The sequence below is a fragment of the Medicago sativa genome, chromosome 1 (genome assembly GCF_051527215.1).
Source record: "Medicago sativa cultivar Bolivia chromosome 1, Bolivia_mono, whole genome shotgun sequence".
Classification (NCBI taxonomy): domain Eukaryota; kingdom Viridiplantae; phylum Streptophyta; class Magnoliopsida; order Fabales; family Fabaceae; genus Medicago; species Medicago sativa.
This window is the reverse complement of record NC_140749.1, coordinates 18,477,093-18,493,039: the sequence shown is the minus strand read 5'-3', so window position 1 is coordinate 18,493,039 and position 15,947 is coordinate 18,477,093. Positions and strand designations below refer to the sequence as shown.

General features: G+C 36.4%; 1 protein-coding gene across 1 annotated transcript; it reads left to right on the top strand.

Moving 5' to 3' along the window:
* Positions 1–8,683: 8,683 nt before the first annotated feature.
* LOC146953323 (uncharacterized) lies at positions 8,684–10,074 on the top strand. Its single transcript, XM_085708801.1, has 2 exons — positions 8,684–9,493; positions 9,805–10,074. The coding sequence occupies exons 1-2, from the start codon at positions 8,767–8,769 to the stop codon at positions 9,837–9,839; spliced, it is 762 nt and encodes a 253-aa protein (XP_085564927.1). The 5' UTR covers positions 8,684–8,766; the 3' UTR covers positions 9,840–10,074.
* Positions 10,075–15,947: the final 5,873 nt, after the last annotated feature.

The following is a 15,947-nucleotide window of genomic DNA, read 5'->3' as shown; positions in this document are numbered from 1 at the left end:
GAACAACAACAAAAACATCATCAAGAACAACAACAACAAAAAATTCGTTATCAATAACGACGACGGCAACGACAACAACGACAACTCGACAATGCAATGACAACACGACAACTAATGCATCATGCATGTGGTACCAATCTACGCGCGTTGAATGCTAAGCATTCCAGGGCATAAGCCCCCAACAATTTGGATGGTTAAAGCATCCCAGGGCATAAGCCCCCAACAGGTGAATGATAAACATTCCAGGGCATAAGCCCCCAACGGGTTGAATGATGAACATTCCAGGGCATAAGCCCCCAACAGATGTGAGTATGCAAATAGACTCAACTTGTGTATATCAACATACAACTTCAACAGCGACTACAACAACAACATATGTGCCTAAAACAATTATGACACACTCCCCAACTTCGACATCAGATGATACAACGACATCAACAACGGAAATCAACAACATAGCGTATATATAAATTCAATTACATTCCTCTCAAAGTTCAAAACATCCTTCAATAGCAATTAAGTTTTGATCAATAGAACATAAGTCAAATATCCATAAAGCACCTCAACTAAATCCCTAACACTTAAGTTTGAAGTTGGGAAACCAACCATAAGTTTTTGGACTAACTTAGGATTAGTTATTCTAAGTTTTCTTAAAATTTTCTGAAGGCCCACTTGGACTATTTTCATCATAACTCAAAATCTACAAATAATTTTCTAGTCACTCCAAAGCCATTAGAAAGCTAACTCAATTATCTACAATTTTTATGTTTACACCGAAAGCTAATTCAAAACAGAAACGGGTGAAAAAGACGCAAGAACGCGAAACAGGGAAAGCTGTCAAATCGGAGTACGATTTGGAAAATTGGAGTACGATTTTCTGGGTCAAAATTTGCATTTTCATTCGTAAATAATCGGAGCACGATTTGGCAAAATCGGAGCACGATTTGGCACAGGCTGTTACGATTTTTGCACCATTTTTCACCCCAAAACCCAATTTTTGATCCCCTAATCACCCAAAATGAATTAGAAACATGTTTACAGGTTTATTAGACAACATAGGGGATAAAACAACATATAATCATGCAATTCAACAACAAGTTTCATCATAATTCATCATCTAACATAACTTCTCAAACCCTAAAAACCAAGAACAACAAATTCATCAATTTTCAAATTATATATTATGATTATTGAAAGGAATCCCACCCTTACCTTATCACAGCAAATTCTACAGCAAAAACGGTTGGATTCTCTCTTCCTAGCTCTTCTCCTAGCTTTCTCTTGGTTCTTCTCCTTTTTCTCTCCAAAACCAGTTTTTCTATTGTTTGTACGTGAAACTGTTTCTATCTGATTTTCTTTCTTTTACTCCCAAAAAAATATAACTCCTTTCTTTTCATTTAACTCCCACTAAACTCTCATAATTATTTACTTAATTCCCATTAACCAAAATAAATAATAATTCTACTCCTATTTTTATTTCTCCTAATGTTTCCACAAATAATAAAGCCATACTCATTTAAATAATATACAACTCCCTAAATCATATAATAAAATAGCATCACACCATATATCACATAAAATCACCAAAAACACATATTTCACATAAAATCATATATTTAACAGATAAAGTCATATAAAAATATTCACACATCTATTAAAAGTAATAGAATAAAAATGGGGCGTTACAACTCTCCCTAACTTATAGAATTTCGTCCTCGAAATATTACCTCAAGCAAACAACTCAGGATATGACTCCTGCATCTTACTCTCCAACTCCCAAGTAAGACTTTCACCAGTTGCTCCTCCCCAAACAACCCTCACTAGAGGTATATCTTTGCCTCTCAACGTCTTCACCTTACGATCATCAATCCTCAAAGGTAAAGTTTCCACCGTGAGATTGTCCCTAACTTGCACATCATCTCTAGGAATAACATGTGAAGGGTCCGCTACATACTTCCGAAGTTGCTACACATGAAACACATCATGCAAGTTCGAAAGATGTGGTGGCAAACCAACTCTATAAGCCACCGTGCCAATTCTCTCAGATATTTGATAAGGACCAATAAACTTTGGAGTCAACTTCTTGGACTTCAATGCACGACCCACACCGGTCATAGGAGTGACTCTCAAGAACACATGGTCACCCTCTTGAAACTCAAGGTCCTTCCTACGCTTGTCATGATAACTTTTCTGTCGACTCTGCGACGCTTTCATATGCTCTCTTATCATCTTGACCTTCTCCGTAGTCTGCTGAACTATTTCAGGTCCCAACACAATACTTTCACCCGACTCAAACCAACATAAAGGAGTTCTACACCTTCGACCATATAAAGCTTCGAAAGGTGCCATACCAATACTCGAATGGTAACTATTGTTGTACGTGAACTCTATCAATGGTAGGTGACTGTCCCAAGCTCCACCTTGCTCAAGTACACACACCCTCAACAAATCTTCTAATGATTGAATCGTCCTTTCCGACTGACCATCTGTTTGCGGATGATAAGCTGAACTCAACTTCAGCTGAGAGCCTAAAGCTTCTTGCAAGCTCTTCCAAAATATCGAAGCGAACCTCGGATCTCTATCCGACACAATACTCGACGGGACACCATGCAACTTCACAATATTATGAATATAAATCTCCGCCAACTGAGCTACCGAATAAGTGATATTAATTGGAATAAAGTGTGCCGACTTCGTCAATCTATCGACAACAACCCAAATGGCATCATGCCCTCTTTGAGTGTTTGGTAAACTCGTCACAAAGTCCATGGAGATGCTATCCCATTTCCATTCCGGCACATCTAAAGGCGTCAACAAACCAGCAGGCTTCTGATGTTCAACTTTCGATTTCTGACAAGTCAAACAAGCATATACAAATTGTGCGACATCTCGCTTCAACCCAGACCACCAAAACAGTTTCTTCAAGTCGTGGTACATCTTTGTAGCTCCCGGATGGATACTCAAGTTGCTTCTGTGACTTTCTTCTAAAATCAACTTTTTCAATTCATTATTATCAGGAATACAAATCCTACCTCGGAATCTCAACACTCCTTGATCATCAACCTGAAAATCACCATCTGCATTCTGATTACTAGCACCCATCAAGTCTACAAATTTCACATCAACCTCCTGGGCTTCTTTGATACTCTTCAAGAAATCATTATTAATTTTCAACATACCCAACTGCACACTCTGAGGTGCCAATTCACAAACAAGACTTAAGTCTCTAAACTGTTTCAGCAATTCAAATTCTTTCACCATCATAGCCGACATGTGCAACGTTTTCCTACTCAAGGCATCTGCAACCACATTAGCTTTACCCGGATGGTAATTTAAGCCAAAATCATAATCTTTCAACAACTCTAGCCACCTTCTCTGCCTCATGTTCAACTCTTTTTGATCAAATAAATATTTCAGACTCTTATGATCACTAAACACTTCAAATCTGGAACCGTACAAATAATGCCTCCAAATTTTCAACACAAAAACCACAGCAGCCAACTCTAAATCATGTGTAGGATAATTCTTCTCATGTATTCTCAATTGTCTCGAAGCATAAGCTACTACCTTGCCATCTTGCATAAGCACACCACCTAAGCCCAACTTGGACGCATCACAATATACCACAAAAAGTTTATCCGGCTCTGGTAAAATTAAAATTGGAGCCGTTGTCAATCTTCGCTTCAACTCATTGAAATTATTCTCACACTGAGCATCCCACACAAAAGCTTTACCTTTACAGGTCAACTGAGTCAATGGAAGTGCCAACTTCGAAAATCCTTCGATAAATCTTCTGTAATAACCAGCCAAACCAAGAAAACTTCTAATCTCTGTAACTGACTTAGGAGTCTCCCATTGTGATACCGCTCCAACCTTCGACGGGTCAACTGCAATACCACTACCAGAAATAATATGGCCAAGGAAACTTAATTCACTTAACCAGAACTCGCACTTTGACAACTTTGCATACAACTTCTTTTCTTTCAGCACCTGCAACACAATCTTCAGATGTTCTGCATGCTCTTCTTCAGTCTTAGAATAAATCAAGATATCATCAATAAATACAACAACAAACTTATCCAGAAAAGCATGAAAAATTCTGTTCATATACTCCATGAACACACCTGGCGCATTAGTGACACCGAAGGGCATCACTTTATACTCATAATGGCCATACCGTGTCCTAAAGGCCGTCTTCTGCATATCTTCATCCTTCACCTTAATCTGATGGTAACCTGACCTCAAATCAATTTTACTAAACACGCGAGCACCCACTAATTGATCCATCAAGTCGTCAATTCTCGGAAGTGGATACCTGTTCTTTATCGTCACTTTATTAAGCTGACGGTAATCTAAGCACAATCTCATGCTACCATCCTTCTTCTTCACCAACAATACCGGCGCTCCCCAAGGTGAGACACTCGGTCTTACAAACTTCTTATCAAGCAATTCTTCCAACTGCTTCTTCAATTCTGCCAACTCGGAGGCTGACATACGGTAAGGAGCCATCGACACAGGCTTCGTACCCGGTACAAGATCAATCGAAAATTCAACCTCCCTCTCTGGTGGCACATCTGGAATCTCATCAGGAAAAACTTCAGGAAATTCATTCACCACGGGCAATCTATCAATTATCGACTGACTCTCTACAGACAAATACGCCATCAAGGAAAACATTAAGTTTCCATCATGCTCTAACCGCTTCAGCTGCTTGGTAGATAAAAATTCTGCTCCACTCTCTTCTTCAGCAGAAGAAAAGTACACCGTCTTTCTAAAACAATTAATATGCACATGGTTGTATTCCAACCAGTTCATACCAAAGATCACATCCATACCCGTCAATGGCAAACATACAAGATCAACTTCAAAATCTCTACCATATATGGATATAGGGCAACTCTGACAAACAAACGATGTTGTTACTGAACCCTTAGCTGGAGTTTCAACAACCATTTCCACAGGCATACTTGACATAACTAAACCCAACTTATTTGCACAATCAACAGCAATGAAACAATGTGTAGCACCAGTATCAATAATAGCAATTAAAGGAGTACCATTAAAGAAACAAGTACCTCTGATAAGTCGATCTTCATTAGCCGTTTGTGTACCGGCCAATGCAAACACCTTCCCACTAGTCTGAGTCTTCTTAGGCTTCTTGCACTGAGAACTAAGATGACCCTCTTCATCACAATTGAAACAAACCATGTCACCACGCTTGCACTCAGCCATGATATGCCCTTTCTTGCCACAACGATGACACTTCTTCTCATCCCGTTGAGTACATGCATTACTCTTGTGGCCTTTCTCACCACACTTGTAGCAAACTATCTCAGCTTGAACATCTCTTCCCTTGGGTCTTCTTTCCTCAGGCATCCTCTGTTTGCCCTTGTCAGCAGGGGCACTGTAAGGCTTCGGACGACTCTGCTGTCCCTTACCCCTACGGTCACTCATCACCTTGTAGTGAGCTTTGGTATCATCTTCATAGATTCTGCATCTGCTCACCAAAGCAGAAAAGTCACGGATCTGCTGGTAACCAATGGCTCGCTTAATATCAGCACGCAAACCATTCTCAAACTTTATGCACTTAGAAAATTCAGCATTGTCTCCAGTATAGTGTGGATAGAACTGAGCCAACTCCACAAACTTGGCTGCATACTCTGTCACCGACATGTTTCCTTGCTTCAGCTCAAGGAACTCAATCTCTTTCCTTCCGCGAACATCCTCAGGGAAATATCTGTTCAGGAACTCCCTCCTAAACACAGCCCAAGTCACAACTGCATCACCTTGCTCTAATTCAGGTAAGAGACTCACCCACCAGTCATCAGCTTCCTCAGCTAGCATGTGCGTACCAAAACGTACCTTCTGGTCATCAGTACATTGCATAACCCTGAAAACTCTTTCAACTTCTTTGAGCCATGTCTGTGCTCCATCAGGGTCGTACCTTCCTTTGAAGGTAGGAGGATGATTCCTCAGAAAGGCCTCCAACATTCTTACGTCAGCATTAACACCAGCACCAACATTTTGTTGTTGTCCTATAGCTTGGGCTACAGCTTCCAACGCAGCAGCCACCGCAGCATCGTTTCTTCCAGCCATTCTATTTCTCTTGTAACAGATAATATTCACAGCCTCCAGGTCTCTACTCTACATAACAACAAAAATCAGCACAACTAAGACAATATAAATTGTCAAACAACTCTACATGGCTCGACACGACTCCACTAATTGGCCGGACGAACCGACCTGCTCTGATACCAATTGTAACACCCCGTTCTCCCAACAACGTAATATTAGTTAATAAAATCAGAGTAATCACACAACAGAGTGTCACACTACTTTTCAAAATTTCATAAATAGAAAATATTTAATTATTTAAATACCAACATTTAGAATATCTTAATAAACTGCAGCGGAATAATTCTTTAAAAATATAGTTTCAACCAAATTCAACCTCAATGAAAATCTTGGCACAAAGGCCTCAACGTAATAGACATTATCCTCAACAATAATAAATCCAACAACGAGGTCTTTTCAAAATATGATACATAAAAGAAATGAAGAAGACATTCGCGACGATCCCCATCCTAATATGTATCAGAGCCGTAGACACTTGAGCCAATTAACCTACAAGCCATCATTACCTGCACATTACCCACGGTCGAGGCAACATATACGCAGAAGGGGTGAGAAACTTATCCAATAATAATATATAATTCATCAAATTAATGAAAATAACAACAGTTCAACAACAAGCATTATCAAGTTCATATATACATATAACTCAGCATCATATTCGTTTTCAACAACATTTAAACAACATCTACCACAACACCAACGTCATTATCAACAAAGAACACCAACTCGACTATGCAACATCATCAACTTAACATCATTTAATAAGGATAAAGCATCCTACCACATCTTAGTCATCAACAACATATATATTCATCATTATATAACATCAATTAATATCATCCATTAACGTCAGAACAACAACAATGTCATCAAGAACAGCAACAACATCTTCAAGAACAACAACAACAACATCATCAAGAACAACAACAACAACAAATTCGTTATCAATAACGACGACGACAACGACAACAACGACAACTCGACAATGCAATGACAACACGACAACTAATGCATCATGCATGTGGTACCAATCTACACGCGTTGAATGCTAAGCATTCCAGGGCATAAGCCCCCAACAATTTGGATGGTTAAAGCATCCCAGGGCATAAGCCCCCAACAGGTGAATGATAAACATTCCAGGGCATAAGCCCCCAACGGGTTGAATGATGAACATTCCAGGGCATAAGCCCCCAACAGATGTGAGTATGCAAATAGACTCAACTTGTGTATATCAACATACAACTTCAACAGCGACTACAACAACAACATATGTGCCTAAAACAATTATGACACACTCCCCAACTTCGACATCAGATGATACAACGACATCAACAACGGAAATCAACAACATAGCGTATATATAAATTCAATTACATTCCTCTCAAAGTTCAAAACATCCTTCAATAGCAATTAAGTTTTGATCAATAGAACATAAGTCAAATATCCATAAAGCACCTCAACTAAATCCCTAACACTTAAGTTTGAAGTTGGGAAACCAACCATAAGTTTTTGGACTAACTTGGGATTAGTTATTCTAAGTTTTCTTAAAATTTTCTGAAGGCCCACTTGGACTATTTTCATCATAACTCAAAATCTACAAATAATTTTCTAGTCACTCCAAAGCCATTAGAAAGCTAACTCAATTATCTACAATTTTTATGTTTACACCGAAAGCTAATTCAAAACAGAAACGGGTGAAAAAGACGCAAGAACACGAAACAGGGAAAGCTGTCAAATCGGAGTACGATTTTCTGGGTCAAAATTTGCATTTTCATTCGTAAATAATCGGAGCACGATTTGGCACAGGCTGTTACGATTTTTGCACCATTTTTCACCCCAAAACCCAATTTTTGATCCCCTAATCACCCAAAATGAATTAGAAACATGTTTACAGGTTTATTAGACAACATAGGGGATAAAACAACATATAATCATGCAATTCAACAACAAGTTTCATCATAATTCATCATCTAACATAACTTCTCAAACCCTAAAAACCAAGAACAACAAATTCATCAATTTTCAAATTATATATTATGATTATTGAAAGGAATCCCACCCTTACCTTATCACAGCAAATTCTACAGCAAAAACGGTTGGATTCTCTCTTCCTAGCTCTTCTCCTAGCTTTCTCTTGGTTCTTCTCCTTTTTCTCTCCAAAACCAGTTTTTCTATTGTTTGTACGTGAAACTGTTTCTATCTGATTTTCTTTCTTTTACTCCCAAAAAAATATAACTCCTTTCTTTTCATTTAACTCCCACTAAACTCTCATAATTATTTACTTAATTCCCATTAACCAAAATAAATAATAATTCTACTCCTATTTTTATTTCTCCTAATGTTTCCACAAATAATAAAGCCATACTCATTTAAATAATATACAACTCCCTAAATCATATAATAAAATAGCATCACACCATATATCACATAAAATCACCAAAAACACATATTTCACATAAAATCATAAATTTAACAGATAAAGTCATATAAAAATATTCACACATCTATTAAAAGTAATAGAATAAAAATGGGGCGTTACAAGGAGCAGTAGCTGAACCGGCAAGAGAAGACCCTCTTTACAAACAATGGAAGTCTGAAAATTCCTTGATTATTGCTTGGTTGGTAAGCTCTATGGAAACTGGAATAGGTAAGCCTTACATGTTTTTGCCTTTTGCAAAGGATGTATGGGAAGCTGTTAAGGAAACATATTCTGATATCCAAAATTCCTCCCAAATTTTTGGTTTAAAATCAAAGTTATGGCATGCTAAACAAGGTGACAGAAGTGTAACCACTTATTACAATGAGTTGTTGACCCTGTGGCAAGAGTTGGATCTCTGTTATGATGACAATTGGAGGTGTACAGAAGATAGTGTTCTGTTTCTCAAGAGGCAAGAAAATGATCGTGTCTTCATGTTTCTTGCTGGGCTGAATAAAGATCTTGATGAGGTAAGAGGTCGAGTTTTAGGAAAGACACCATTGCCAACTCTTCGTGAAACTTTTGCAGAAATAAGAAGGGAAGAGGCACGACAAGGAATTATGATGGGAAAGACACCACGAAGCTCTGAATCTGAAAGCTCGGCTTTGGCTACTAGGAACCTCGACGAGGGAAAAAGGTCGGACAAAGTGATTCCTTATTGTGATCATTGTGGGCGTGAATGGCATACGCGTGAAACTTGTTGGAAGCTCAAAGGAAAACCTCCTAACTGGAAGAAGAAAGGTAGTCGTGCATTTCAGGCTAGTAATTCTGATCAAGGGCAGCAATCCTCTTCGACTCAGCTTCCACTCACTACGGAACAACTAGACAAACTTTTCAAACTCCTCGAGTATCCAACTCCTTCCTGCTCTATAGCAACAAAAGGTAATTCTGCATTTCTTAGTGTCAGTCCCAATCATACTTGGATAGTAGATTCAGGTGCCTCTGACCACATGACAGGTGAATCCACTTTGTTCTCTTCATATAGTCCATGTGCAGGTAATCAAAAAATAAAAATTGCAAATGGCTCTTTTTCAGCCGTTGCAGGTAAAGGGTCAGTTGTGTTGTCTCCACTCTTAACTCTTGAAAATGTCCTTCATGTTCCAAACTTATCATGTAATTTAATGTCTGTCAGTACATTAATCGAAGATAAAAATTGTCAAATTAATTTTTTCAGATCTCACTGTGTCTTTCAGGATTTGAACTCGGGGAAGATGATTGGCAGTGCTAAGAAGAGTGGAGGACTCTACTACCTTGACAGTGGATCTGCATCACAACTACCTTCAAAAACAATAAGTTCCTGCTTTGAGTCTTTTTCTGTTTTGAATAATAATGATGACAACGTTATGTTATGGCATTTACGATTAGGTCATCCTAGTTTTGGTTACTTAAAACACTTGTTTCCTAAGTTATTTCATAATAAGAACATTTCTTCGTTTAAATGTGAAGCATGTGAATTTGCAAAACATCAGCGTTCCCAATTTCCAATACAGCCTTATAAACCATCAAAACCTTTTTCTCTTATTCATAGTGATGTTTGGGGCCCTAACCGTACAAGTACACTTTCTCTCAAAAAGTGGTTTATCACGTTTATTGATGACCATTCAAGAGTATGTTGGGTGTACTTGTTAAAGGGGAAATCAGATGTTTGTCAGGCTGTTAAGGATTTTATTGCAATGGTGCAAAACCAATTTCAAACAAATATTCAAGTCTTTAGAAGTGATAATGGCAAAGAATATTTTAACACTATTCTGAATGATTTTTTTCTTAAAAATGGGATTGTACATCAAAGTTCATGTCCCAATACTCCTCAACAAAATGGAGTTGCCGAAAGAAAAAATAGACATTTATTGGAGGTTGCTAGAGCTTTACTTTTCTCAAGTAAAGTTCCAAACTATTTGTGGGGTGATGCTGTTTTAACAGCTGCATATTTAATTAATAGGATGCCTTCCAAAGTTCTTAATTTTCAAACTCCAATTAATACTTTCAAAGAATGTCTTCCTAGTACTCGTTTTTCAACTGATTTGACATTAAAAATCTTTGGTTGCACAAAAATGTTGGAAAACTTGAACCACGTGCTATAAAATGTGTTTTTGTTGGATACTCCCCAACCCAGAAGGGATACAAATGTTTTGATCCAAAAAACAAGAAAATGTTTGTCACGATGGATGTTACATTCTTTGAAAATAAACATTTTTTTGATGACCCTCATCTTCAAGGGGGGGTTATAATGGAAGATTCATTTCAAACTGAGGACATGAATTTTTTAAATAGTTTGCCTGTATCACAAAGTTCTAAGACTTCTACTTCTGCACCAACAAAAAATGGCCATGATTCTATATCTGATCCTACTCCTGTTATGAGTAAGGAACTTGGTGAATCCGAGCCTACATTTTCTCATGTGGAAAACAATGAGAATCTTGAAAACGATTATAGTGATGATCTAGTTGAAATGCCACAAAATAATGAGTCACTTGAAGATAACAGACTTGAACTAGGAAACAGGATTTGGAAAGGGAAGGTTTTTGTGAAGAAGCACCACAAAGAAAGGGATGAGTCCACATCTCAACACTGTCATGAATCTGAACCGGGGAATAATCAACCTCCTAAGAAAAGGAAAGGTAAGTCTGTCTCTGTTTCTGAGAGTCGTATTTTGTATCCTGATATAGATGATCCTGTCGCCATTAGAAAACCTGGTAGATCTTGCACTAAACACCCTATGTCAAATTTTATATCATATTCAAATTTGTCTTCATCCTTGTCTGCCTTCACCTCAAAATTGTCTAGTGTAGAAATTCCAAAAAGTGTACAGGTTGCTCTAGAAATTCCGAAGTGGAGGGAAGCTGTACTTGAGGAGATGAAAGCTCTTGAAAAGAACAAAACTTGAAGTGTCACAACACTACCAGATGGCAAGAAGACGGTTGGATGCAAATGGGTGTTTACTGTGAAGTATAATTCAGATGGGTCAATTGAAAGGTACAAGGCTTGCTTAGTGGCTAAGGGCTTTACTCAAACCTATGGTATAGACTACTCTGAGACATTTGCTCCTGTTGCAAAATTGAACACTGTAAGAATTCTCTTATCTCTTGCTGCTAACCTGGATTGGCCTCTACATCAGTTGGATGTTAAGAATGCCTTTCTCAATGGCGATCTAGAAGAAGAAGTGTATATGGACATTCCTCCTGGTTTTGAAAACAAATTTGGATCAAATGTTTGCAAACTAAATAAGTCTTTGTATGGATTAAAGCAGTCTCCTAGAGCTTGGTTTGAAAAATTCACTCAGTCCATGAAGAAACAAGGGTACATTCAAGGACAGGCTGACCACACCTTGTTCACAAAGTTCTCCCACGATGGAAAATTCACTGTCCTGATTGTTTATGTTGATGATATTGTACTTACTGGAGATGATACAGTGGAAATGGCAAGAGTAAAAGAGAAATTAGCAGTAGACTTTGAAATCAAGGACTTGGGATCCATGAGATATTTTCTTGGTATGGAGGTTGCTCGATCAAAGAAGGGTATTGTGGTTTCTCAGCAGAAATACATTCTGGACTTATTGAAAGAAACAGGAATGAGTGGATGTCGTCCAGCAGATACCCCTATGGATCCTAATGCTAAACTTTGGGGAGAAGGCAGTGTTCCTATTGATACTGGAAGATACCAGAGATTGGTTGGGAAATTGATTTATTTGTTGCACACCAGACCTGATATTGCCTTCTCAGTTAGTGTTGTAAGTCAGTTCATGCATTCTCCTTTCGAGGAACATCTTGAGGCAGTCTATAGGATACTGAGATATTTGAAGGGAAATCCCGGAAAAGGCTTACTTTTTAAGAAGACTAATGAAAGAAATGTGTCTATCTTCACCGATGCTGATTGGGCAGGTTCAATCACAGACAGAAGATCAACCTCTAGATATTGTACCTATGTTTGGGGTAATCTTGTTACATGGAGAAGCAAGAAACAAGGAGTTGTAGCAAGAAGTAGTGCAGAAGCAGAGTTTAGAGCTATGGCTCATGGTATTTGTGAAGGATTATGGATCCAGAGAGTCCTAGAAGAACTTAAGATGAAAATTGAGCTTCCATTAAAGTTATACTCTGACAGTAAAGCCGCTATTAGCATAGCTCATAATCCAGTTCAACATGATAGAACCAAACATATTGAGATTGATCGACATTTCATAAAAGAGAAGTTAGACGCTGGAATCATATGTCTACCTTTTGTGACTTCGAGTCAGCAAACTGCAGATATCTTGACCAAAAGCTTGACAAGACCAACCTTTGAGCATTTAATAGACAAGTCGGGCATGATAGATATCTATGCACCAACTTGAGGGGGGGTGTTGGAAAATACATTAATTGTTTATTTTCCTAGGATGTTGTTCCCTATGTTATTTTCTCTAGTCAAGTCTAGAGAATTCCATTGTTATTTTTCCAATGTTATTTTTCCAATGTAACAAGTCTCTAGGCTAGTCTAGAAGAACATTAATTGTATTCTCTCTATAAAAACCAGCCTTTGGCTGAGGAATAAATCATAAAAGCATTCACCCATTATAATTCTTTTCAATAGATACATCAAACATAACATAATGATTTTACCTTGAATAAGAAAGAGTAAGACAACAAAAGGAAAAGGCTGAACCCTTTCAGTTACAAGCTGAGAACTGAGACGGAAATTAAAAAGAATCAAACAAGGATTCAATGCAGAAAATCTAACCTGTCTGATTTTACCTATGTCAATTCTTGAAATGTTCCCCTCAATTAATCAATAAAAGTTCTTCAATTCTCACGGTGATGCCGCACTGTTGGATTGAAGCTAACCTGTGATGAGTTGAAGTACTGGGCGCTGAGAGATTACATATTGTCTTTTAACAGACATTGTAGTAATATTGTTCGATTATACTTATTTTCCCCAGATTCTTTGTTTAGTTATGCAAGAAACTCAAATTTGAAACACAAATTACATCGTAGTTGGGAAACATCAAGAAATCCGAAACATAAGATTCATCATAACCATCATAGTAATAGAGTTAAAAGCTTCAATAAAAATAAATAATAAAAAACCTAGAAAACGGTCTTGCTCGTTGATGATGACAAAGTTTGATGTCATCATCAACAAGTCTTGCTCCTAATCACGAGTCACCCTGAAGTCCTCGGAGAAGGATAGAGGGCCACTACTTATAAGCAAAACTAATATTTGATGTGGAGCGGCAGCATTGAACACTGTCGTGCTTAATGTAACACAATTGTGCTTCCTTCTTTGACTATGCTTCATGCGTACAGACATAAAAATGGTGTCCTTTGATTCACGATAATACTATCATTGGAGTAGAGAAAATCCCAAACCAATGTGAAAACATGCACAATTTTGCTTAATTATTTTTTTGAGGTTAATTTATGCATAGATGTGTTCACCTTCTTGTAAACTTGTCGATATTTATCTAATTTTACAATATCACAGAATGCATCAAACAAAGTATTTGTAGACCGTGTTTTAGCCTAAACAAAGATTATGAGTGTATGTAGATTAGTGATATTGCACAATTTTTTAAACAGAGAAAATTACTCAAATGTCGACTTTTGCAATATCGTCATTATTTCTACATCAAACATACATAAATGCCCTTAGAGCTATAAGCATCAATACTGGAAACATGGCAAATTGTACTCCAAATTACCTCTATTAAGCACAGACAAGTGCAGTTTCTACACCATGGCATGTTCCATGTCATTAGGGGCCTTTCGAATCAAGCATTGACTCAAATCCTCTTTCTTTACTCTCCATTCCCTTTCATCAAGGCAATCTTATTTTATTAATCCAATATCTCTCTTCTATACACTCAAAGATATTGACAAATCCCTTTCATCAAGGCAATCTTATTTTATTAATCCAATATCTCTCTTCTATACACTCAAAGATATTGACAAAAATACTGAAGTTACAATCCTAGAGTTAGACAATCCAAATCCCAACACAACCTTTGAGGGACTAAGTGACTATACTATATCTTTCAATCTTTGAGGGACTAATTTGGTGACAGAAATTCTTCAGAAGACTTATATGGCGACACTAATTTGGGAATTATTATGCATTTCTTTGCAAACTTGATTGAGAATAGTCTTGTGCAGCAATTTTGTAGTGTTTTGCTGTCTGGATTAACAAGATTCAGAAACTATGTGCTCATAATTTAGGCTCTTGTGTTTATGATGCTGGAGAAAGGAAATTATGTTATATTGGATCATTTTTGAATTCTAGATAATATTTGTAGTATTATTTAGATATTTAATTGGGGTAAATCAAGAATTATTTATAGGCGCTATATTGTTTTTCAGTGAATCGTATTTCATTTTGATATTTTTTTTTTAACAAAACATTTCAATTTGGTTTTAATGTCCAAAAAGACTGCCTTCTGTATATGAATGAAATGCTGCCACTTGTTGAATTTTTTATTTTTTATTTTTGGGTTAATTAAGTTTTTAGTCCCTATAAATATCTGCACTTTTGTTTTTAGTCCCTATAAAAATAAATCACATTTTTTAGACCCTACAAAATTTTCCGTTAGTGTTTTAAGTCCCTGTTAAATTAAAATTTGTTTAATTATGCTTAAATTTTAAATTTTATAATGATTTTTTACATACTTGTTTAAAACATTATAAAACATGCCTCCGCAATAATTTAGCTCAAAATTTTATTTTTAGGTTCAAATTTTCGTTAGTTTTATCTTGAATTTTTGGCGTTTAAAAAAAAATTATATTTAATTCATTACATGTTAAAAAATTCTAATTTTATAAAAGAGATTATTATAATGTTCTTAACATGTCTGTTAAAAATCATTTAAGAATATAAAAGTTTAAGTATAATTAAACAAATATTAATTTAACAGGGACCAACACATACTTTTAGTCCTTGTAAAATTAAAATTTTCTTAATTGTGCTTAAACTTTTAAATTTTTAACATATTTTTTACATACTTATTTAGAACATTATACAAAGTTCCTCCGCAAAAAAGTAATTGAAAATTTTATTATTAGGTCCATATTTTCATTAATATAATCTTGAAAATTTTGCTTTTAGAAAAATTCATATTTAATTCATTACATGTTAAAAAACTAAAATATTTTTTAAAAGAGTGTCTTACAATGTTATGAACATGTCTGTAAAAAATCTTTCTAAAATTTAGAAGTTTAAGCATAATTAAACAAATTTTAATTTAACATGGACTAAAAACACTAACGAAAAATTTTGTAGGGACTAAAAAGTGTGATTTCTTTTTATAGGGACTAAAAACAAAACTATAGATATTTATAGGGAGCAAAAACTTAATTAACCCTTTATTTTTTTG

What these genes read in the sequence shown, in the direction of transcription:
- LOC146953323 (XM_085708801.1), top strand. Translation starts at nt 8,767, where the DNA reads ATGGAAACTGGAATAGGTAAGCCTTACATGTTTTTGCCTTTTGCAAAG. An exon ending in CTGCTCTATAGCAACAAAAG is followed by an intron (nt 9,494 to 9,804) that starts GTAATTCTGCAT and finishes TGTGTCTTTCAG; the next exon opens with GATTTGAACTCGGGGAAGAT.